Consider the following 24,960-nt stretch of genomic DNA (forward strand, 5'->3'; position numbering starts at 1 on the left):
TTATTGCGCGTTTGAGATTTGTCCTACTTTCCCGATATTCCTCCAAAGCTTTATCAGTTTTAAGTCACCTTGATCTTATGTATGCTTCCTTTTTCATCTTAGCTAGTCGCACAATTCCACCCGTCATCCATGGTTCCCTAATCTTGCCATTTCTATGTCTCATTTTCACAGGGACATGTCTGTCCTGCACTCTAATCAGCCTTTCCTTAGAAAACTCCCACATTTCAAATGTGGATTTACCCTTAAACAGCTGCTCCCAATCGACATTCCCTCGTTCCTGCCGAATTTTGTTATACTTGGCCTTTACCCAATTTAGCACTCTGCCTTTAGGACCACTCTCAGCTTTGTCCATGAGTATTCTAAAACTTACGGAATTGTGATCGCTATTCCCAAAGACCGACTGAAACTTCAACCACCTGGCTGGGATCATTCCCCAATACCCGGTCCATTATGGCCCCTTCCCGAGTTGGACTATTTACATACTGCTCTAAAAAAACTCTCCTGGATGCTCCTTACAAATTCTGCTCTATCTACGCCTCCAACACTACATGAGGCATGTTCCTGTGAGGAAGAAAGATAAATACGGCAATTTTCGGGAACCTTGGATGACGAGCGATATTGTAGGCCTCGTCAAAAAGAAAAAGGAGGCATTTGTCAGGGCTAAAAGGCTGGGAACAGACAAAGCCTGTGTGGCATATAAGGAAAGTAGGAAGGAACTTAAGCAAGGAGTCAGGAGGGCTAGAAGGGGTCATGAAAAGTCATTGGCAAATAGGGTTAAGGAATATCCCAAGGCTTTTTACACGTACATAAAAAGCAAGAGGGTAGCCAGGGAAAGGGTTGGCCCACTGAAGGATAGGCAAGGGAATCTATGTGTGGAGCCAGAGGAAATGGGCGGGGTACTAAATGAATACTTTGCATCAGTATTCACCAAAGAGAAGGAATTGGTAGATGTTGAGTCTGGAGAAGGGGGTGTAGATAGCCTGGGTCACATTGTGATCCAAAAAGACGAGGTGTTGGGTGTCTTAAAAAATATTAAGGTAGATAAGCCCCCAGGGCCTGATGGGATCTACCCCAGAATACTGAAGGAGGCTGGAGAGGAAATTGCTGAGGCCTTGACAGAAATCTTTGGATCCTTGCTGTCTTCAGGGGATGTCCCGGAGGACTGGAGAATAGCCAATGTTGTTCCTCTGTTTAAGAAGGGTAGCAAGGATAATCCCGGGAACTACAGGCCGGTGAGCCTTACTTCAGTGGTAGGGAAATTACTGGAGAGAATTCTTCGAGACAGGATATACTCCCATTTGGAAGCAAATGGACGTATTAGTGAGAGGCAGCACGGTTTTGTGAAGGGGAGGTCGTGTCTCACTGACTTGATAGAGTTTTTCGAGGAGGTCACTAAGATGATTGATGCAGGTAGGGCAGTAGATGTTGTCTATATGGACTTCAGTAAGGCCTTTGACAAGGTCCCTCATGGTAGACTAGTACAAAAGGTGAAGTCACACGGGATCAGGGGTGAACTGGCAAGGTGGATACAGAACTGGCTAGGCCATAGAAGGCAGAGGGTAGCAATGGAGGGATGCTTTTCTAATTGGAGGGCTGTGACCAGTGGTGTTCCACAGGGATCAGTGTTGGGACCTTTGCTCTTTGTAGTATATATAAATGATTTGGAGGAAAATGTAACTGGTCTGATTAGTAAGTTTGCAGACGACACAAAGGTTGGTGGAATTGCGGATAGCGATGAGGACTGTCTGAGGATACAGCAGGATTTAGATTGTCTGGAGACTTGGGCGGAGAGATGGCAGATGGAGTTTAATCCGGACAAATGTGAGGTAATGCATTTTGGAAGGGCTAATGCAGGTAGGGAATATACAGTGAATGGTAGAACCCTCAAGAGTATTGAAAGTCAGAGAGATCTAGGAGTACAGGTCCACAGGTCATTGAAAGGGGCAACACAGGTGGAGAAGGTAGTCAAGAAGGCATATGGCATGCTTGCCTTCATTGGCCGGGGCATTGAGTATAAGAATTGGCAAGTCATGTTGCAGCTGTATAGAACCTTAGTTAAGCCACACTTGGAGTATAGTGTTCAATTCTGGTCGCCACACTACCAGAAGGATGTGGAGGCTTTAGAGAGGGTGCAGAAGAGATTTACCAGAATGTTGCCTGGTATGGAGGGCATAAGCTATGAGGAGCGATTGAATAAACTCGGTTTGTTCTCACTGGAACGAAGGAGGTTGAGGGGCGACCTGATAGAGGTATACAAAATTATGAGGGGCATAGACAGAGTGGATAGTCAGAGGCTTTTCCCCAGGGTAGAGGGGTCAATGACTAGGGGGCATAGGTTTAAGGTGAGAGGGGCAAGGTTTAGAGTAGATGTACGAGGCAAGTTTTTTACGCAGAGGGTAGTGGGTGCCTGGAACTCACTACCGGAGGAGGTAGTGGAAGCAGGGACGATAGGGACATTTAAGGGGCATCTTGACAAATATATGAATAGGATGGGAATAGAAGGATACGGACCCAGGAAGTGTAGAAGATTGTAGTTTAGTCGAGCAGTATGGTCGGCACGGGCTTGGAGGGCCGAAGGGCCTGTTCCTGTGCTGTACATTTCTTTGTTCTTTGTTTGTTCTTTGAGTCCCATTCAATGTTGGGGAAGTTAAAATCTCCCAACACGAACACCCTATTGATCCAACATTTTTCTATAATCTGTCTACATATTTGTACCTCTACTTCACGCTCGCTTTTGGGAGGCCTGTAGCAAAGTCCCAACAATGTTACTGCACTTTTCCTATTCCTTAGCTCGACCCATATTGCCTCAGTGCTCGAATCCTCCATCGTGCCCGCCTTAATCATAGCTGTGGTGTCGTCTCTGACCAGTAATCCAACTCTTCCATCCCTTTTACCTCCCTCTCTATCCCTCCTGAAGCATCTATACCCTGGGATATTTAGTTGCCAGTCTTGCCCTTCCCTCAACCAAGTCTCAGTAATACCAATTACATCATATTCCCAGGTACTAATCCAAGCCCTAAATTCATCTGCCTTACCTGCTACACTTCTCGCATTGAAACAAATGCACCTTAGACCACCTGTCCCTTTGCATTCATCATCTCTTCCCTGTCTACTCTTCCCCTTAGTCACATTGTGTTTAATATCTAGTTCCTTACTGGTTTTAGTTGCTGCCTCTTTACTGACCTCTAACTTCCTAATCTGGTTCCCATCCCCCTGCCACATTAGTTTAAAACCTCCCCAACAGTGTTAGCAAAAGCACCCCATAGGACATTGGTTCCAGTCCTGCCCAAGTGTAGACCATCCGGTTTGTAATGGTCCCACCGCCCCCAGAACCGGTTCCAATGACCCAAGAATCTGAACTCCTCCCTCCTGCACCATCTCTCAAGCCAAGTGAGTAAGGATTACACACTGTGTAACTGTTCTGGGATGTGTTTATTCAGCAGAGTAAGGATTACTCACTGTGTAACTGTACAGGGATGTGTGTATTCAGCAGGGTAAGGATTACTCACTGTGTAACTGTACTGGGATATGTTTATTCAGCAGGGTAAGGATTACTCACTGTGTAACTGTACTGGGATGTGTTTATTAAGCAGGGTAAGGATTAATCACTGTGTAACTGTACTGTGATGTGTTTATTCAGCAGGGTAAGGATTACTCACTGTGTAACTGTACTGGGATGTGTTTATTCAGCAGGGTGAGGATTGCTCACTGTGTAACTGTACTGGGATGTGTTTATTCAGCAGGGTAAGGATTACTCACTGTGTAACTGTAGTGGGATGTGTTTATTCAGCAGGGTAAGGATTACTCATTGCATCAGTCTATTCTAAATCTATTTATGAAGAACAGACATGGTACTCAGTGTGTATCGATAGTCCTCTTTTCTCCTCTGTGAGCTAAGCGTTGACATAAACATTTTCTCTCTCCTGCAGTGCTCTGATTGTCTTCAATAATCGAAGTTACATCATTGAACATCTTGCAGGGGATAAACACGGCCGCCATTTCTTGTACCGACCTGAAGATCTACGTCCAGCACTGAAGCATTGTCGAGTCAGAAACACCCCCCTGGAGTTCTCCCTGACTGATCACCTTCTGCACTCACAAAGGGTGAGTAAAGAGCAACACAGGGAAATGAAGAAAGACAGCAAATGATTTCCCTTCAAACTGAATCATATAAACTCAGAGGCAACCCAATCAGCCCCAATCAGGTTCCTGCTCCTCGGATGTTGCCAAACCTGCAGATTTTTCGCAGCACCGCGCGAGGGACTTGGGTTCAATTCCGACCTTGCCTCTGCGTGAATTTCCTCCGCGTGCTGCGGTTTCCTCTCAGAATCCTAAGATGCGCAGGTTAAGTGGGGATAGGCCACGCTGAATTGCATTTTAGTCTGTCCAAACGTGAGGTGGGATTTCAGGGATAGGGCAGGGGTATGGACTGGGCCAAGGTACGGTCATCTTTCCATGGGTCGCGGTGAGGTCGATGGGCTGAATTGCCTCCCTCAGCACGCGAATGATTCTCTGATTGTAAACAGCAATGTGTAAGGGTCCTTTCTATCTGTTCCATTCTATTCCCTACTTCCCTTTCTTTTATTTTTGTTATTACATTTCTGATCCATGGATGATTTGTGGGTATATGTCTTTAAGGCAGCCTGTGACTTTAATTCAAGGAGAAAGATCTAGATGGCTGCACTGTTTTCGACTGGCTGACATCAGTGATGACTCAGTTTGATTGATTTGGTTGGTGCCCAATGAATTGGCTGAATAGGTTGTTCTCTGCCTGGTAACAGTCGGTGATCGGATCTGACCCCACTGGAATGTTTCAGAGCTTCAAGGGTTCAGTTTTGATTTCGGTTTGCCGGCTGGCAGACCGGAGGAAGGTCTGATGTGTTCTCCCCTCTCCATTTTCTCCACAAAGGCTGTGTTTCTGAGCTAGCAGCGAAGCCGGTTGAATCTATGTACAGGAGAACTATTAAACGATGTGCGAGCAGAGGGAGAACCGACCACCTCTCTCTCTGCAGAATCGGCTGATGTAAACCGACCAACTTTCTTTCCAGAAAAGGGTGAGTCCTGGAAATACACCAAGAATTGAAAATAAAGTTTGGTGTGACGTGAAGGGGCCACTGCAGGAAAGGCTGTGAGGAACACATTTCCGAGAGTATTCAAGTACAGGAGCAGGGATGCCTGGCTGCAACTGTGCAAGGCTTTGGTGAGGCCTTGTCTGCAATATTGTCTGGAGTTTTGCTCTTGAGGGAGTGCAGCGAAGGTTTACCAGATTAATTCCTCGGATGACAGGGCGGACGTATGAGGAGAGATTAAATCAGTTGGGCGTATATTCGTTGGAGTTCAGAAGAATAGGTTGTGATCTTCTATAAACCTATAAAATTCTGACAGGACTGGATAGAGTTGATGCAGGAAGGGGGAGTCCAGAATTAGGGGTCACTGTCTGAAGATATGACTGGAAGGGTCCTTCATGTTTATTTCACGTTTACTCCCTTATTGCACTTTTCTTTTATTTGTGCCATTACATTTTTGATCCATGGATGATTAATGGACTAAGGCCGCCTGTCTCTCTAATTCAAGCAGAAGACAGCAATGGCCGGTGCCTTTAATTCATACAGAAGCCTGGGCTGGTTTGGACTGGAGCTGTGGGATGCCCGGCACCAATGACAGAGATCGACTGCGACACGGGTTTGATTGACTTGATTGGTGGGCAAGGAATTGGCTCAAAAGGCTCAACAGATTGCGATTGATCTTATCTTAAGACCTGAGGAGTTTTCAGTTTTGCTTTTGGACACACAGAGGGACAGCTCCAGCTAAATCCTCTCCACAAAGCTGTTGGTAATCCTCTCCAAAACGATCCAGCTGAGCCCTCTCCTGGAGGGCCTGCTGTGAGGGCTGGAATTCTCCCCAGAAAGAACCAGCTAAACTTTCTCTCTCCGGAAGAGCAAAGGCAGAAGTGAACAACTCTCTCTGCGGAAAGATAGAGGCTTGAATGTGAACGACGAGCTGAAGGCCCAGTTTGATGGGAAGGTGCTTCTCCAGGAAGCATGCTGCCTGTGAATACTGCAATTTTGAACCTATGGTGACCCTGAATGAATGACTGATTCTACCAAGACGACCATTCCCGGCTGTAGACCAGACTTAAATCAGCAAGCTTGCTGACAGTGTGCTAAAGACCCACCATCCAAAGCAAAGTCTTTGACTTTCATCCTTATTATTTTTCACCCTTCCCTCCCCCTCTGTGTTTGTCTGTCTTGTGTGTGTGTGTGTGTGTGTGTGTGTGGATAGAGGCAGGGACAGTTAATGTGGGTAGTAGGTGTTAGCTTCTTGTTATCCAGCTGTGTTAATTGCATATTTCATGATAGTTCTTGGTCGAAATAAGCAGTCATTGTGTCTGCACTTACAAACCTGGCGACCGTGATTGTTGGACCGCTAAGGGGCAAAGACGTTTGGTATTTTTATGAGAGTCATTCATTAATTCACTTGTCTTGTGACTCCGCGGCACATGGGGCTAGAATTGACCGTGTACTAGCCCAGAGGAGCTTAACACCGGATCATTTCGGACTGTGACGAGGAGAAACGTCGTCACCCAGAAGCTGGGCAACCTGTGGAATTTGTTCCCATGAATGTAGCTGAGGCCAAAACATTAGATGTTATCAAGATAGATAGATCTCTTGGGGCTCCAGAAGTCAGAGGATATGGCGGGATAACGGGAACAGGCTATTGAGTTGGATGATCAGGCATGTTCATAAAGAGCTGAAAAGCTTCCTCCGACACCTATCTTTCTATGAACTTCAATAAGGATGATTGAATGTACTGAGGGCAGAATTGGCTGGAGTGGGGTGGGAAAGATGTTGTACAGCACTGGCAGAAATTTATGAAAATTGTTCATGGGTTACAATAAATCTATATCCCAGTGAGTAAAAAAGATTCTGGGAATGGGATTAAATCAACCACGGTTAACAAAGCAAGTTAAAGATATTATTAAACTGAAAAAAAAATACAACGTAAGAAATGAAATGAAAGAAGCGCATTGTCACAAGTAGGCTTCAAATGAAGTTACTGTGAAAAGCCCCTAGTCACCACATTCCGGCGCCTGTTCGGGGAGGCTGGTACGGGAATTGAACTGTGCTGCTGGCCTGCCGTGGTCTGCTTTCAAAGCCAGCGATTTAGCCCAGTGTGCTAAACCAGCTGAGTGTTCAGCCAGAGGATTGGGGAAGTTTTGAAAAGCAACACAGGATGACTAGAAAATAATAAAGAGGGAGAAGATAAACAAAGAGGGTAAACTAGCAAGTAATATAAAAACAGACAGCAAGACATTCTTTACCAAACATCGGTCCCATGGAACATGAGACAGGGGAAATAACAATAAGGTCCAGGAAATGGCAAATGACTTTAAAAAATACTTTATGTCCGTCTTCACGGTGGAAAACACGAATAGAACAAAGAACAAAGAACAAAGAAATGTACAGCACAGGAACAGGCCCTTCGGCCCTCCAAGCCCGTGCCGACCATACTGCCCGACTAAACTACAATCTTCTACACTTCCTGGGTCCGTATCCTTCTATTCCCATCCTATTCATATATTTGTCAAGATGCCCCTTAAATGTCCCTATCGTCCCTGCCTCCACTACCTCCTCCGGTAGTGAGTTCCAGGCACCCACTACCCTCTGCGTAAAAAACTTGCCTCGTACATCTACTCTAAACTTTGCCCCTCTCACCTTAAACCTATGCCCCCTAGTAATTGACCCCTCTACCCTGGGGAAAAGCCTCTGACTATCCACTCTGTCTATGCCCCTCATAATTTTGTATACCTCTATCAGGTCGCCCCTCAACCTCCTTCGTTCCAGTGAGAACAAACCGAGTTTATTCAATCGCTCCTCATAGCTTATGCCCTCCATACCAGGCAACATTCTGGTAAATCTCTTCTGCACCCTCTCTAAAGCCTCCACATCCTTCTGGTAGTGTGGCGACCAGAATTGAACACTATACTCCAAGTGTGGCCTAACTAAGGTTCTATACAGCTGCAACATGACTTGCCAATTCTTATACTCAATGCCCCGGCCAATGAAGGCAAGCATGCCGTATGCCTTCTTGACTACCTTCTCCACCTGTGTAGCCCCTTTCAGTGATCTGTGGACCTGTACTCCTAGATCTCTTTGACTTTCAATACTCTTGAGGGTTCTACCATTCACTGTATATTCCCTACCTGCATTAGCCCTTCCAAAATGCATTACCTCACATTTGTCCAGGTTAAACTCCATCTGCCATCTCTCCGCCCAAGTCTCCAGACAATCTAAATCCTGCTGTATCCTCAGACAGTCCTCATCGCTATCCGCAATTCCACCAACCTTTGTGTCGTCTGCAAACTTACTAATCAGACCAGTTACATTTTCCTCCAAATCATTTATATATACTACAAAGAGCAAAGGTCCCAGCACTGATCCCTGTGGAACACCACTGGTCACAGCCCTCCAATTAGAAAAGCATCCCTCCATTGCTACCCTCTGCCTTCTATGGCCTAGCCAGTTCTGTATCCACCTTGCCAGTTCACCCCTGATCCCGTGTGACTTCACCTTTTGTACTAGTCTACCATGAGGGACCTTGTCAAAGGCCTTACTGAAGTCCATATAGACAACATCTACTGCCCTACCTGCATCAATCATCTTAGTGACCTCCTCGAAAAACTCGATCAAGTTAGTGAGACACGACCTCCCCTTCACAAAACCGTGCTGCCTCTCACTAATACGTCCATTTGCTTCCAAATGGGAGTAGATCCTGTCTCGAAGAATTCTCTCCAGTAATTTCCCTACCACTGAAGTAAGGCTCACCGGCCTGTAGTTCCCGGGATTATCCCTGCCACCCTTCTTAAACAGAGGAACAACATTGGCTATTCTCCAGTCCTCCGGGACATCCCCTGAAGACAGCGAGGATCCAAAGATTTCTGTCAAGGCCTCAGCAATTTCCTCTCCAGCCTCCTTCAGTATTCTGGGGTAGATCCCATCCGGCCCTGGGGACTTATCTACCTTAATATTTTTTAAGACACCCAACACCTCGTCTTTTTGGATCACAATGTGACCCAGGCTATCTACACCCCCTTCTCCAGACTCAACATCTACCAATTCCTTCTCTTTGGTGAATACTGATGCAAAGTATTCATTTAGTACCTCGCCCATTTCCTCTGGCTCCACACATAGATTCCCTTGCCTATCCTTCAGTGGGCCAACCCTTTCCCTGGCTACCCTCTTGCTTTTTATGTAAGTGTAAAAAGCCTTGGGATTTTCCTTAACCCTAGCATTCCAAATATAAATAATTGAGGGTCAGGGGGAGGAATTAAATACAACAACGACCACTGGATAAAAGTACTCAGGAAACTATAATAATAACAATAACCTTTTATTGTCGCAAGTATGAAGTTACTGTGAAGAGCCCATAGTCGCCACATTCTGGCGCCTGTTCAGGTAAGCTGGTACGGGAATTGAACCCGTGCTGCTGACCATGTTCTGCATCACAGACCAGCTGTCTAGCCCACTGAGCTAAACCATCCCTAATGGGGGCAAAAGGCCGATACGTCCCCTGGAACTGATGGGTCACTCACTCAGTATCAGTTTCACTCACTCAGTATCGCTGTCACTCACTCAGTATCACTTTCACTCACTCAGTATCGCTGTCACTCACTCAGTATCGCTCACTCACTCAGTATCTCTGTCACTCACTCAGTATCACTGTCACTCTCTCAGTATCACTGTCACTCACTCAGTGTGACTGTCACACACTCAGTGTCAATGTCACTCACTCAGTATCACTGTCACTCACTCAGTATCACTGTCACTCACTCAGTATCACTGTCACTCACTCAGTATCACTGTCACTCACTCAGTGTCACTGTCACTCACTCAGTATCACTGTCATTCACTCAGTATCACTCACTGTCACTCACTCAGTATCACTGTCACTCAATCAGTATCACTGTCACTCACTCAGTATCACTGTCACTCAGTATCACTGTTACACACTCAGTACCACTGTCACTCACTCAGTATCACTCCCACTCACTCAGTATCACTGTCACTCACTCAGTATCACTCCCACTCACTCAGTATCACTGTCACTCACTCACTGTCACTCACTCAGTATCACTGTCACTCACTCAGTATCACTGTCACTCAGTATCACTGTCACTCACTCAGTATCACTCTCACTCACTCAGTATCACTCACTGTCACTCACTCAGTATAACACTCTCTCACTCAGTATCACTCACTGTCACTCACTCAGTATCACTCTCACTCACTCACTGTCACTCACTCAGTGTCACTCTCACTCACTCAGTATCACTCTCACTCACTCACTGTCACTCACTCAGTATCACTGTCACTCACTCAGAATCACTGTCACTCACTCGGTATCACTGTCACTCACTCAGTACTCCTGTCACTCACTCGGTATCACTCTCACTCACTCACTGTCACTCACACAGTATCACTGTCACTCGCTCAGTATCACTCTCACTCACTCAGCATCACTGTGACTCACTCAGTATCACTGTCCCTCACGCACTATAACTTTCACTTACTCAGTATCACTGTCACACACTCAGTATCACTGTCACTCACTCAGTGTCACTGTCACTCACTCAGTATCACTGTCATTCACTCAGTATCACTCACTGTCACTCACTCAGTATCACTGTCACTCACTCAGTATCACTGTCACTCAGTATCACTGTTACACACTCAGTACCACTGTCACTCACTCAGTATCACTCCCACTCACTCAGTATCACTGTCACTCACTCAGTATCACTCCCACTCACTCAGTATCACTCCCACTCACTCACTGTCACTCACTCAGTATCATTGTCACTCACTCAGTATCACTGTCACTCACTCAGTATCACTGTCACTCACTCAGTATCACTGTCACTCACTCAGTATCACTCTCACTCACTCAGTATCACTCACTGTCACTCACTCAGTATCACACTCTCTCACTCAGTATCACTCACTGTCAGTCACTCAGTATCACACACACTCACTCACTGTCACTCACTCAGTGTCACTCTCACTCACTCAGTATCACTCTCACTCACTCACTGTCACTCACTCAGTATCACTGTCACTCACTCAGCATCACTGTCACTCACTCGGTATCACTGTCACACACTCAGTATCTCTGTCACTCACTCGGTATCATTCTCACTCACTCACTGTCACTCACACAGTATCACTGTCACTCGCTCAGTATCACTGTCACTCACTCAGTATCACTCTCACTCACACAGTATCACTGTCACTCGCTCAGTATCACTGTCACTCACTCAGCATCACTGTGATTCACTCAGTATCACTGTCACTCACTCACTATAACTGTCACTTACTCAGTATCACTGTCACTCACTCAGTATTACTGTCACTCACTCAGTATCACTGTCACTCACTCAGTATTACTGTCGCTCACTCAGTATTACTTTCTCTCACTCAGTATCACTGTCACTCACTCGGTATCACTGTCACTCACTCAGTATCACTGTCATTCACCCAGTATCACTCACTGTCACTCACTCAGTATCACTGTCACTCACTCAGTATCACTGTGACTCACTCAGTATCACTGTCACTCACTCAGTATAACTGTCACTCACTCAGTATAACTGTCACTCACTCAGTATCACTGTCACTCACTCAGTATTACTGTCACTCATTCAGTATTACTGTCACTCACTCAGTATTACTGTCTCTCACTCAGTATCACTGTCACTCACTCGGTATCACTGTCACTCACTCAGTATCACTGTCACTCACTCAGTATTACTGTCACTCACTCAGTATTACTGTCTCTCACTCAGTATCACTGTCACTCACTCGGTATCACTGTCACTCACTCAGTATCACTGTCATTCACTCAGTATCACTCACTGTCACTCACTCAGTATCACTGTCACTCACTCAGTATCACTGTCACTCACTCGGTATTACAGTCACTCAGTATCACTGTCACTCACTCACTGTCACTCACTCAGTATCACTGTCATTCACTCAGTGTCACTGTCACTCACTCAGTATCACTGACAGTCACTCAGTATCACTTACTGTCACTCACTCAGTATCACTCCCACTCACTCAGTATCACTGTCACTCACTCAGTATCACTGTCAGTAACTCAGTCTCACTGTCACTCACTCACTGTCACTCACTCAGTATCACTGTCATTCACTCAGTGTCACTGTCACTCACTCAGTATCACTGACAGTCACTCAGTATCACTTACTGTCACTCACTCAGTATCACTCCCACTCACTCAGTATCACTGTCACTCACTCAGTATCACTGTCACTCACTCAGTATCACTGTCACTCACTCAGTATCACTCTCACTCACTCAGTATCACTCACTGTCACTCACTCAGTATCACACTCTCTCACTCAGTATCACTCACTGTCAGTCACTCAGTATCACTCACACTCACTCACTGTCACTCACTCAGTGTCACTCTCACTCACTCAGTATCACTCTCACTCACTCACTGTCACTCACTCAGTATCACTGTCACTCTCTCAGCATCACTGTCACTCACTCGGTATCACTGTCACACACTCAGTATCTCTGTCACTCACTCGGTATCATTCTCACTCACTCACTGTCACTCACACAGTATCACTGTCACTCGCTCAGTATCACTGTCACTCACTCAGTATCACTCTCACTCACACAGTATCACTGTCACTCGCTCAGTATCACTGTCACTCACTCAGCATCACTGTGATTCACTCAGTATCACTGTCACTCACTCACTATAACTGTCACTTACTCAGTATCACTGTCACTCACTCAGTATTACTGTCACTCACTCAGTATCACTGTCACTCACTCAGTATTACTGTCGCTCACTCAGTATTACTTTCTCTCACTCAGTATCACTGTCACTCACTCGGTATCACTGTCACTCACTCAGTATCACTGTCATTCACTCAGTATCACTCACTGTCACTCACTCAGTATCACTGTCACTCACTCAGTATCACTGTGACTCACTCAGTATCACTGTCACTCACTCAGTATAACTGTCACTCACTCAGTATAACTGTCACTCACTCAGTATCACTGTCACTCACTCAGTATTACTGTCACTCATTCAGTATTACTGTCACTCACTCAGTATTACTGTCTCTCACTCAGTATCACTGTCACTCACTCGGTATCACTGTCACTCACTCAGTATCACTGTCACTCACTCAGTATTACTGTCACTCACTCAGTATTACTGTCTCTCACTCAGTATCACTGTCACTCACTCGGTATCACTGTCACTCACTCAGTATCACTGTCATTCACTCAGTATCACTCACTGTCACTCACTCAGTATCACTGTCACTCACTCAGTATCACTGTCACTCACTCGGTATTACAGTCACTCAGTATCACTGTCACTCACTCACTGTCACTCACTCAGTATCACTGTCATTCACTCAGTGTCACTGTCACTCACTCAGTATCACTGACAGTCACTCAGTATCACTTACTGTCACTCACTCAGTATCACTCCCACTCACTCAGTATCACTGTCACTCACTCAGTATCACTGTCACTCACTCAGCATCACTGTGATTCACTCAGTATCACTGTCACTCACTCACTATAACTGTCACTTACTCAGTATCACTGTCACTCACTCAGTATTACTGTCACTCACTCAGTATCACTGTCACTCACTCAGTATTACTGTCGCTCACTCAGTATTACTTTCTCTCACTCAGTATCACTGTCACTCACTCGGTATCACTGTCACTCACTCAGTATCACTGTCATTCACTCAGTATCACTCACTGTCACTCACTCAGTATCACTGTCACTCACTCAGTATCACTGTGACTCACTCAGTATCACTGTCACTCACTCAGTATAACTGTCACTCACTCAGTATAACTGTCACTCACTCAGTATCACTGTCACTCACTCAGTATTACTGTCACTCATTCAGTATTACTGTCACTCACTCAGTATTACTGTCTCTCACTCAGTATCACTGTCACTCACTCGGTATCACTGTCACTCACTCAGTATCACTGTCACTCACTCAGTATTACTGTCACTCACTCAGTATTACTGTCTCTCACTCAGTATCACTGTCACTCACTCGGTATCACTGTCACTCACTCAGTATCACTGTCATTCACTCAGTATCACTCACTGTCACTCACTCAGTATCACTGTCACTCACTCAGTATCACTGTCACTCACTCGGTATTACAGTCACTCAGTATCACTGTCACTCACTCACTGTCACTCACTCAGTATCACTGTCATTCACTCAGTGTCACTGTCACTCACTCAGTATCACTGACAGTCACTCAGTATCACTTACTGTCACTCACTCAGTATCACTCCCACTCACTCAGTATCACTGTCACTCACTCAGTATCACTGTCAGTAACTCAGTCTCACTGTCACTCACTCACTGTCACTCACTCAGTATCACTGTCATTCACTCAGTGTCACTGTCACTCACTCAGTATCACTGACAGTCACTCAGTATCACTTACTGTCACTCACTCAGTATCACTCCCACTCACTCAGTATCACTGTCACTCACTCAGTATCACTGTCACTCACTCAGTATCACTGTCACTCACTCAGTATCACTCTCACTCACTCAGTATCACTCACTGTCACTCACTCAGTATCACACTCTCTCACTCAGTATCACTCACTGTCAGTCACTCAGTATCACTCACACTCACTCACTGTCACTCACTCAGTGTCACTCTCACTCACTCAGTATCACTCTCACTCACTCACTGTCACTCACTCAGTATCACTGTCACTCACTCAGCATCACTGTCACTCACTCGGTATCACTGTCACACACTCAGTATCTCTGTCACTCACTCGGTATCATTCTCACTCACTCACTGTCACTCACACAGTATCACTGTCACTCGCTCAGTATCACTGTCACTCACTCAGTATCACTCTCACTCACACAGTATCACTGTCACTCGCTCAGTATCACTGTCACTCACTCAGCATCACTGTGATTCACTCAGTATCACTGTCACTCACTCACTATAACTGTCACTTACTCAGTATCACTGTCACTCACTCAGTATTACTGTCACTCACTCAGTATCACTGTCACTCACTCAGTATTACTGTCGCTCACTCAGTATTACTTTCTCTCACTCAGTATCACTGTCACTCACTCGGTATCACTGTCACTCACTCAGTATCACTGTCATTCACTCAGTATCACTCACTGTCACTCACTCAGTATCACTGTCACTCACTCAGTATCACTGTGACTCACTCAGTATCACTGTCACTCACTCAGTATAACTGTCACTCACTCAGTATAACTGTCACTCACTCAGTATCACTGTCACTCACTCAGTATTACTGTCACTCATTCAGTATTACTGTCACTCACTCAGTATTACTGTCTCTCACTCAGTATCACTGTCACTCACTCGGTATCACTGTCACTCACTCAGTATCACTGTCACTCACTCAGTATTACTGTCACTCACTCAGTATTACTGTCTCTCACTCAGTATCACTGTCACTCACTCGGTATCACTGTCACTCACTCAGTATCACTGTCATTCACTCAGTATCACTCACTGTCACTCACTCAGTATCACTGTCACTCACTCAGTATCACTGTCACTCACTCGGTATTACAGTCACTCAGTATCACTGTCACTCACTCACTGTCACTCACTCAGTATCACTGTCATTCACTCAGTGTCACTGTCACTCACTCAGTATCACTGACAGTCACTCAGTATCACTTACTGTCACTCACTCAGTATCACTCCCACTCACTCAGTATCACTGTCACTCACTCAGTATCACTGTCAGTAACTCAGTCTCACTGTCACTCACTCACTGTCACTCACTCAGTATCACTGTCATTCACTCAGTGTCACTGTCACTCACTCAGTATCACTGACAGTCACTCAGTATCACTTACTGTCACTCACTCAGTATCACTCCCACTCACTCAGTATCACTGTCACTCACTCAGTATCACTGTCACTCACTCAGTATTACTGTCGCTCACTCAGTATTACTTTCTCTCACTCAGTATCACTGTCACTCACTCGGTATCACTGTCACTCACTCAGTATCACTGTCATTCACTCAGTATCACTCACTGTCACTCACTCAGTATCACTGTCACTCACTCAGTATCACTGTCACTTACTCGGTATTACTGTCACTCAGTATGACTGTCACTCACTCACTGTTACTCACTCAGTATCACTGTCACTCAATCAGTGTCACTGTCACTCACTCAGTATCACTGTCATTCACTCAGTATCACTCACTGTCACTCACTCTGTATCACTGTCACTCACTCAGTATCACTCTCACTCACTCAGTATCACTGTCACTCACTCAGTATCACTGTCACTCAGTATCACTGTTACATACCAGTACCACTGTCACTCACTCAGTATCACCCCCACTCACTCAGTATCACTGTCAGTAACTCAGTATCACTCCCTGTCACTCACTCAGTATCACAGTCACTCACTCAGTATCACTGTCACTCACTCAGTATCACTGTCACTCACTCAGTATCACTGTCACTCACTCAGTATCACTGTCACTCACTCAGTATCACTCCCACTCACTCAGTATCACTGTCAGTAACTCAGTATCACTGTCACTCACTCACTGTCATTCAATCCGTATCACTGTCACTCAATCAGTATCACTGTCACTTACTATGTATCACTGGCACTCACTCAGTATCACTGTCACTCACTCAGTATCACTGTCACTCAGTATCACTGTCACTCACTCAGTATCACTCTCACTCATTCAGTATCACTCACTGTCACTCACTCAGTATCACACTCACTCACTCAGTATCACTCACTGTCACTCACTCAGTATCACTCTCACTCACTCACTGTCACTCACTCAGTATCACTGTCACTCACTCAGCATCACTGTCGTACACTCGGTATCACTGACACTCACTCAGTAACTCTGTCACTCACTCGGTATCACTCTCACTCACTCACTGTCACTCACACAGTATCACTGTCACTCGCTCAGTATCACTGTCACTCACTCAGCATCACTGTGACTCACTCAGTATCACTGTCACTCACTCAGTATAACTGTCACTCACTCAGTATAACTGTCACTCACTCAGTATCACTGTCACTCACTCAGTATTACTGTCACTCATTCAGTATTACTGTCACTCACTCAGTATTACTGTCTCTCACTCAGTATCACTGTCACTCACTCGGTATCACTGTCACTCACTCAGTATCACTGTCACTCACTCAGTATTACTGTCACTCACTCAGTATTACTGTCTCTCACTCAGTATCACTGTCACTCACTCGGTATCACTGTCACTCACTCAGTATCACTGTCATTCACTCAGTGTCACTGTCACTCACTCAGTATCACTGACAGTCACTCAGTATCACTTACTGTCACTCACTCAGTATCACTCCCACTCACTCAGTATCACTGTCACTCACTCAGTATCACTGTCACTCACTCAGTCTCACTGTCACTCACTCACTGTCACTCAATCAGTATCACTGTCACTCAATCAGTATCACTGTCACTTACTCAGTATCACTAGCACTCACAGAGTATCACTCACTGTCACTCACTCAGTCTCACTTACTGTCACTCACTCAGTATCACTCTCACTCACTCACTGTCACTCACTCAGCGTCACTCTCACTCAGTCAGTATCACTCTCACTCACTCACTGTCACTCACTCAGTATCACTGTCACTCACTCAGCATCACTGTCACTCACTCGGTATCACTGTCACTCACTCAGTATCACTCTCACTCACTCACTGTCACTCACTCAGTATCACTGTCACTCACTCAGTATCACTGTCACTCACTCGGTATCACTGTCACTCACTCAGTATCTCTGTCACTCTCTCGGTATCACTCTCACTCACTGTCACTCACACAGTATCACTGTCACTCGCTCAGTCTCACTCACTCAGCATCACTGTGACTCACTCAGTATCACTGTCACTCACTCAGTATAACTGTCACTTACTCAGTATCACTGTCACTCACTCAGTATCACTGTCACTCACTCAGTATTACTGTCACTCACTCAGTATCACTGTCACTCACTCGGTATCACTGTCACTCACACAGTATCACTGTCATTCACTCAGTATCACTCACTGTCACTCACTCAGTATCACTGTCACTCACTCAGTATCACTGTCATTCACTCAGTATCGCTCACTGTCACTCACTCAGTAACACTGTCTCTCACTCAGTATCACTGTCATTCATTCAGTATCACTCACTGTCGCTCACTCAGTATCAATATCACTCACTCAGAATCACTGTCACTCACTCAGTATCACTTTCACTCACTCTGTATCACTGTCTCTCACTCAGTATTGCTGTCACTCACTCAGTATCACTGTCATTCACTCGGTATCACTGTCATTCACTCTGTATCTCTGTCACTCACTCAGCATCACTGTCACTCACTCAGTATCACTGTCATTCACTCAGTATCACTGTCACTCACTCAGTATCACTGTCACTCTCTCAGTATCACTGTCACTCACTCAGTGTCACTGTCACTCACTCAGTATCACTGTCACTCACTCAGAATCACTGTCACTCTCTCAGTATCACTGTCACTCACTCATTGTCACTGACACTCACTCAGTATCACTGTCACTCACTCAGTATCACTCTCACTCACTCACTCTCACTCACTCAGTATCACTGTCACTCACTCAGCATCACTGTCACTCACTTGGTATCACTGTCACTCACTCAGTATCTCCGTCACTCACTCGGTATCACTCTCAATCACTCACTGTCACTCACACAGTATCACTGTCACTCGCTCAGTATCACTGTCACTCACTCAGCATCACTGTGACTCACTCAGTATCACTGTCACTCACTCAGTATAACTGTCACTTACTCAGTATCACTGTCACTCACTCAGTATTACTGTCACTCACTCAGTATCACCGTCACTCACTCAGTATTACTGTCACTCACTCAGTACTACTGTCTCTCACTCAGTATCACTGTCACTCACTCGGTATCACTGTCACTCACTCAGTATCATTGTCATTCACTCAGTATCACTCACTGTCACTCACTCAGTATCACTGTCACTCACTCAGTATCACTGTCACTCTCTCAGTATCACTGTCACTCACTCAATGTCACTCACTCAGTATCACTGTCACTCACTCAGTATCACTGTCACTTACTCTGTATCACTGTCACTCACTCACTGTCACTCACTCACTGTCACTCACTCAGTATCACTCTCACTCAGTATTACTGTCACTCACTCAGTATTACTGTCACTCACTCAGTATCACCGTCACTCACTCAGTATCACTGTCACTCACTGAGTATCACTGTCACTCACTGAGTATCACTGTCACTCACTCAGTGTCACTCACTCAGTATCACTGTCACTAACTCACTGTGTCTCACTCAGTATCACTCTCACTCAGTCAGTGTCACTGTCACTCACTCAGTATCACTGTCATTCACTCAGTATCAAGCACTGCCACTCACTCAGTATCACTGTCACTCACTCAGTATCACTCTCACTCACTCAGTATCATTGTCACTCAATCAGTATCACTGTCACTCAGTATCACTGTTACACACTCAGTACCACTGTCACTCACTCAGTATCACTCCCAATCACTCAGTATCACTGTCACTCACTCAGTATCACTGTCAGTAACTCAGTATCACTGTCACTCACTCACTGTCACTCAATCAGTATCACTGTCACTCAATCAGTATCACTGTCACTAACTCTGTATCAATGTCACTCACTCAGTATCACTCACTGTCACTCACTCAGTATCACTCTCACTCACTCAGTGTCACTCTCACTCACTCAGTATCACTCACTCACTGTCACTCACTCAGTATCACTGTCACTCACTCAGCATCACTTTCACTCACTCGGTATCACTGTCACTCACTCAGTATCTCTGTCACTCACTCGGTATAACTCTCACTCACTCACTGTCATTCACACAGTATCACTGTCACTCGCTCAGTATCACTGTCACTCACTCAGCATCACTGTCACTCACTCAGTATAACTGTCAATTTCTCAGTATTACTTTCAATCACTCAGTATTACTGTCACTCACTCTGTATCACTGTCACTCACTTAGTATTACTGTCACTCACTCAGTATTACTGTCTCTCACTCAGTATCACTGTCACTCACTCGGTATCACTGTCACTCACTCAGTATCACTGTCATTCACTCAGTATCACTCACTATCACTCACTCAGTATCACTGTCACTCACTCGGTATTACTGTCACTCAGTATCACTGTCACTCACTCACTGTCACTCACTCAGTATCACTGTCACTCACTCAGTGTCACAGTCACTCACTCAGTATCACTGTCATTCACTCAGTATCACTCACTGTCAATCACTCAGTATCACTGTCACTCACTCAGTATCACTGTCACTCACTCAGTATCACTGTCATTCACTCAGTACCACTGTCACTCACTCAGTATCACTCCCACTCACTCAGTATCACTGTCAGTCACTCATTATCACTCACTGTCACTCACTCAGTGTCACAGTCACTCACTCAGTATCACTGTCACTCACTCAGTATCACTCCCACTCACTCAGTATCACTGTCACTCACTCAGTATCACTGTCAGTAACTCAGTATCACTGTCACTCACTCACTGTCACTCACTCAGTATCACTGTCACTCAATCAGTATCACTTTCACTCACTCAGTATCACTGGCACTCACTCAGTATCACTGTCACTCACTCAGTATAACTCTCACTCACACAGTATCACTCACTGTCACTCTCTCAGTATCACTCTCACTAACTCAGTATCACTCACTGTCACTCACTCATTATCACTCACTCACTCACTGTCACTCACTCAGTGTCACTCTCACTCACTTAGTTTCACTCTCACTCACTCACTGTCACTCACTCAGTATCACTGTCACTCACTCAGCATCACTGTCCCTCACTCTGTATCACTGTGACTCACTCAGTATCTCTGTCACTCATTCGGTATCACTCTCACTCACTCACTGTCACTCACACAGTATCATTGTCACTCGCTCAGTCTCACTCACTCAGCATCACTGTGACTCACTCAGTATCACTGTCATTCACTCAGTATAACTGTCACTTACTCAGTATCACTGTCACTCACTCAGTATCACTGTCAGTCACTCAGTATCACTGTCACTCACTCAGTATTACTGTCACTCACTCAGTATTACTGGCACTCACTCAGTATCACTGTCACTCACTCGGTATCACTGTCACTCACACAGTATCACTGTCATTCACTCAGTATCACTCACTGTCACTCAGTGAGTATCACTGTCACTCACTCAGTATCACTGTCATTCACTCAGTATCACTCACTGTCACTCACTCAGTATCACTGTCACTCACTCTGTATCACTGTCATTCACTCAGTATCACTCACTGTCGCTCACTCAGTATCAATATCACTCACTCAGAATCACTGTCACTCACTCATTATCACTGACACTCACTCAGTATCACTGTCACTCACTGAGTATCACTGTCTCTCACTCAGTATTGCTTTCACTCACTCAGTATCACTTTCACTCACTCGGTATCACTGTCATTCACTCAGTATCTCTGTCACTCACTCAGCATCACTGTCACTCACTCAGTGTCACTGTCACTCACTCAGTATCACTGTCACTCACTCGGTATCACTGTCACTCACACAGTATCACTGTCATTCACTCAGTATCACTCACTGTCACTCACTCAGTATCACTGTCACTCACTCAGTATCACTGTCATTAACTCAGAATCACTGTCACTCACTCAGTATCACGGTCACTCACTGAGTATCACTGTCTCTCACTCAGTATTGCTGTCACTCACTCAGTATCACTGTCATTCACTCGGTATCACTGTCATTCACTCAGTATCTCTGTCACTCACTCAGCATCACTGTCACTCACTCAGTATCACTGTCACTCACTCAGTATCACTGTCACTCACTCAGTATCACTGCCACTCTCTCAGTATCACTGTCACTCACTCAGTGTCACTGTCACTCACTCAGTATCACTGTCACTCACTCAGTATCACTGTCACTCTCTCAGTATCACTTTCACTCACTCACTGTCACTCACACATTATCACTGTCACTCGCTCAGTATCACTCACTCACTCAGCATCACTGTGATTCACTCAGTATCACTGTCACTCACTCAGTATAACTGACACTTACTCAGTATCACTGTCACTCACTCAGTATTACTGTCACTCACTCAGTATCACTGTCACTCACTCAGCATCACTGTCACTCACTCAGTATTACTGTCACTCACTCAGGATTACAGTCTTTCACTCAGTATCTCTGTCACTCACTCGGTATCACTGTCACTCACTCAGTATCACTGTCACTCACTCAGTATCATTGTCATTCACTCAGTATCACTCACTATCACTCACTCAGTATCACTGTCACTCACTCGGTATTACTGTCACTCAGTATCACTGTCACTCACTCACTGTCACTCACTCAGTATCACTGTCACTCACTTAGTGTCACAGTCACTCACTCAGTATCACTGTCATTCACTCAGTATCACTCACTGTCACTCACTCAGTATCACTGTCACTCACTCAGTATCACTGTCACTCACTCAGTATCACTGTCATTCACTCAGTACCACTGTCACTCACTCAGTATCACTCCCACTCACTCAGTATCACTGTCAGTCACTCATTATCACTCACTGTCACTCACTCAGTGTCACAGTCACTCACTCAGTATCACTGTCACTCACTCAGTATCACTCACACTCACTCAGTATCACTGTCACTCACTCAGTATCACTGTCAGTAACTCAGTATCACTGTCACTCACTCACTGTCACGCACTCAGTATCACTGTCACTCAATCAGTATCACTTTCACTCACTCAGTATCACTGGCACTCACTCAGTATCACTGTCACTCACTCAGTATAACTCTCACTCACACAGTATCACTCACTGTCACTCTCTCAGTATCACTCTCACTAACTCAGTATCACTCACTGTCACTCACTCATTATCACTCACTCACTCACTGTCACTCACTCAGTGTCACTCTCACTCACTTACTTTCACTCTCACTCACTCACTGTCACTCACTCAGTATCACTGTCACTCACTCAGCATCACTGTCCCTCACTCGGTATCACTGTCACTCACTCAGTATCTCTGTCACTCACTCGGTATCACTCTCACTCACTCACTGTCACTCACTCAGTATCACTGTCATTCACTCAGTATCACTCACTGTCACTCACTCAGTAACACTGTCACTCACTCAGTATCACTGTCATTCACTCAGTATCACTCACTGTCGCTCACTCAGTATCAATATCACTCACTCAGAATCACTGTCATTCACTCAGGATCACTGTCACTCACTCAGTATCACGGTCACTCACTGAGTATCACTGTCTCTCACTCAGTATTGCTGTCACTCACTCAGTATTACTGTCATTCACTCGGTATCACTGTCATTCACTCAGTATCACTCTCACTCTCTCAGTATCACTGTCACTCACTCAGTGTCACTGTCACTCACTCAGTATCACTGTCACTCACTCAGTATCACTGTCACTCACTCAGTGTCACTGTCACTCACTCAGTATCACTGTCACTCACTCAGTATCACTCTCACTAACTCACTGTCACTCACTCAGTATCACTGTCAGTCACTCAGCATCACTGTCACTCACTCGGTATCACTGTCACTCACTCAGTATCTCTGTCACTCACTCGGTATCACTCTCACTCAGTCACTGTCACTCACACAGTATCACTGTCACTCGCTCAGTATCACTGTCACTCACTCAGCATCACTGTGACTCACTCAGTATCACTGTCACTCACTCAGTATAACTGACACTTACTCAGTATCACTGTCACTCACTCAGTATTACTGTCACTCACTCAGTATCACTCCCACTCACTCAGTATCACTGTCACTCACTCAGTATCACTGTCAGTAACTCAGTATCACTGTCACTCACTCACTGTCACTCACTCAGTATCACTGTCACTCAATCAGTATCACTTTCACTCACTCAGTATCACTGGCACTCACTCAGTATCACTGTCATTCACTCAGTATCACTCACTGTCACTCACTCAGTATCACTGTCGCTCACTCAGTATCAATATCACTCACTCAGAATCACTGTCACTCACTCATTATCACTGTCACTCACTCAGTATCACTGTCACTCACTGACTATCACTGTCTCTCACTCAGTATTGCTGTCACTCACTCAGTATCACTTTCACTCACTCGGTATCACTGTCATTCACTCAGTATCTCTGTCACTCACTCAGCATCACTGTCACTCACTCAGTGTCACTGTCACTCACTCAGTATCACTGTCACTCACTCAGTATCACTGTCACTCTCTCAGTATCACTGTCACTCACTCAGTGTCACTGTCACTCACTCAGTATCACTGTCACTCACTCGGTATCACTGTCACTCACACAGTATCACTGTCATTCACTCAGTATCACTCACTGTCACTCACTCAGTATCACTGTCACTCACTCAGTATCACTGTCATTCACTCAGTATCACTCACTGTCACTCACTCAGTAACACTGTCACTCACTCAGTATCACTGTCATTCACTCAGTATCACTCACTGTCGCTCACTCAGTATCAATATCACTCACTCAGAATCACTGTCATTCATTCAGAATCACTGTCACTCACTCAGTATCACGGTCACTCACTGAGTATCACTGTCTCTCACTCAGTATTGCTGTCACTCACTCAGTATTACTGTCATTCACTCGGTATCACTGTCATTCACTCAGTATCTCTGTCACTCACTCAGCATCACTGTCACTCACTCAGTATCACTGTCACTCACTCA

At 45.3% G+C, this 24,960-nt stretch overlaps 1 protein-coding gene across 1 annotated transcript in view; it reads left to right on the forward strand.

The window, feature by feature from the left end:
- LOC140409452 (disintegrin and metalloproteinase domain-containing protein 12-like) overlaps positions 1-24,960 on the forward strand; it is a 422,351-nt gene that overhangs the window by 8,574 nt on the left and 388,817 nt on the right. The window contains exon 3 of the mRNA XM_072497884.1: positions 3,930-4,104. Coding sequence (XP_072353985.1) covers positions 3,930-4,104 — 175 coding nt within the window. The remainder of the gene's footprint in view (positions 1-3,929; positions 4,105-24,960) is intronic.

This window comes from Scyliorhinus torazame, chromosome 3 (assembly GCF_047496885.1).
Source record: "Scyliorhinus torazame isolate Kashiwa2021f chromosome 3, sScyTor2.1, whole genome shotgun sequence".
In the NCBI taxonomy this organism is placed as follows: Eukaryota; Metazoa; Chordata; class Chondrichthyes; order Carcharhiniformes; family Scyliorhinidae; genus Scyliorhinus; species Scyliorhinus torazame.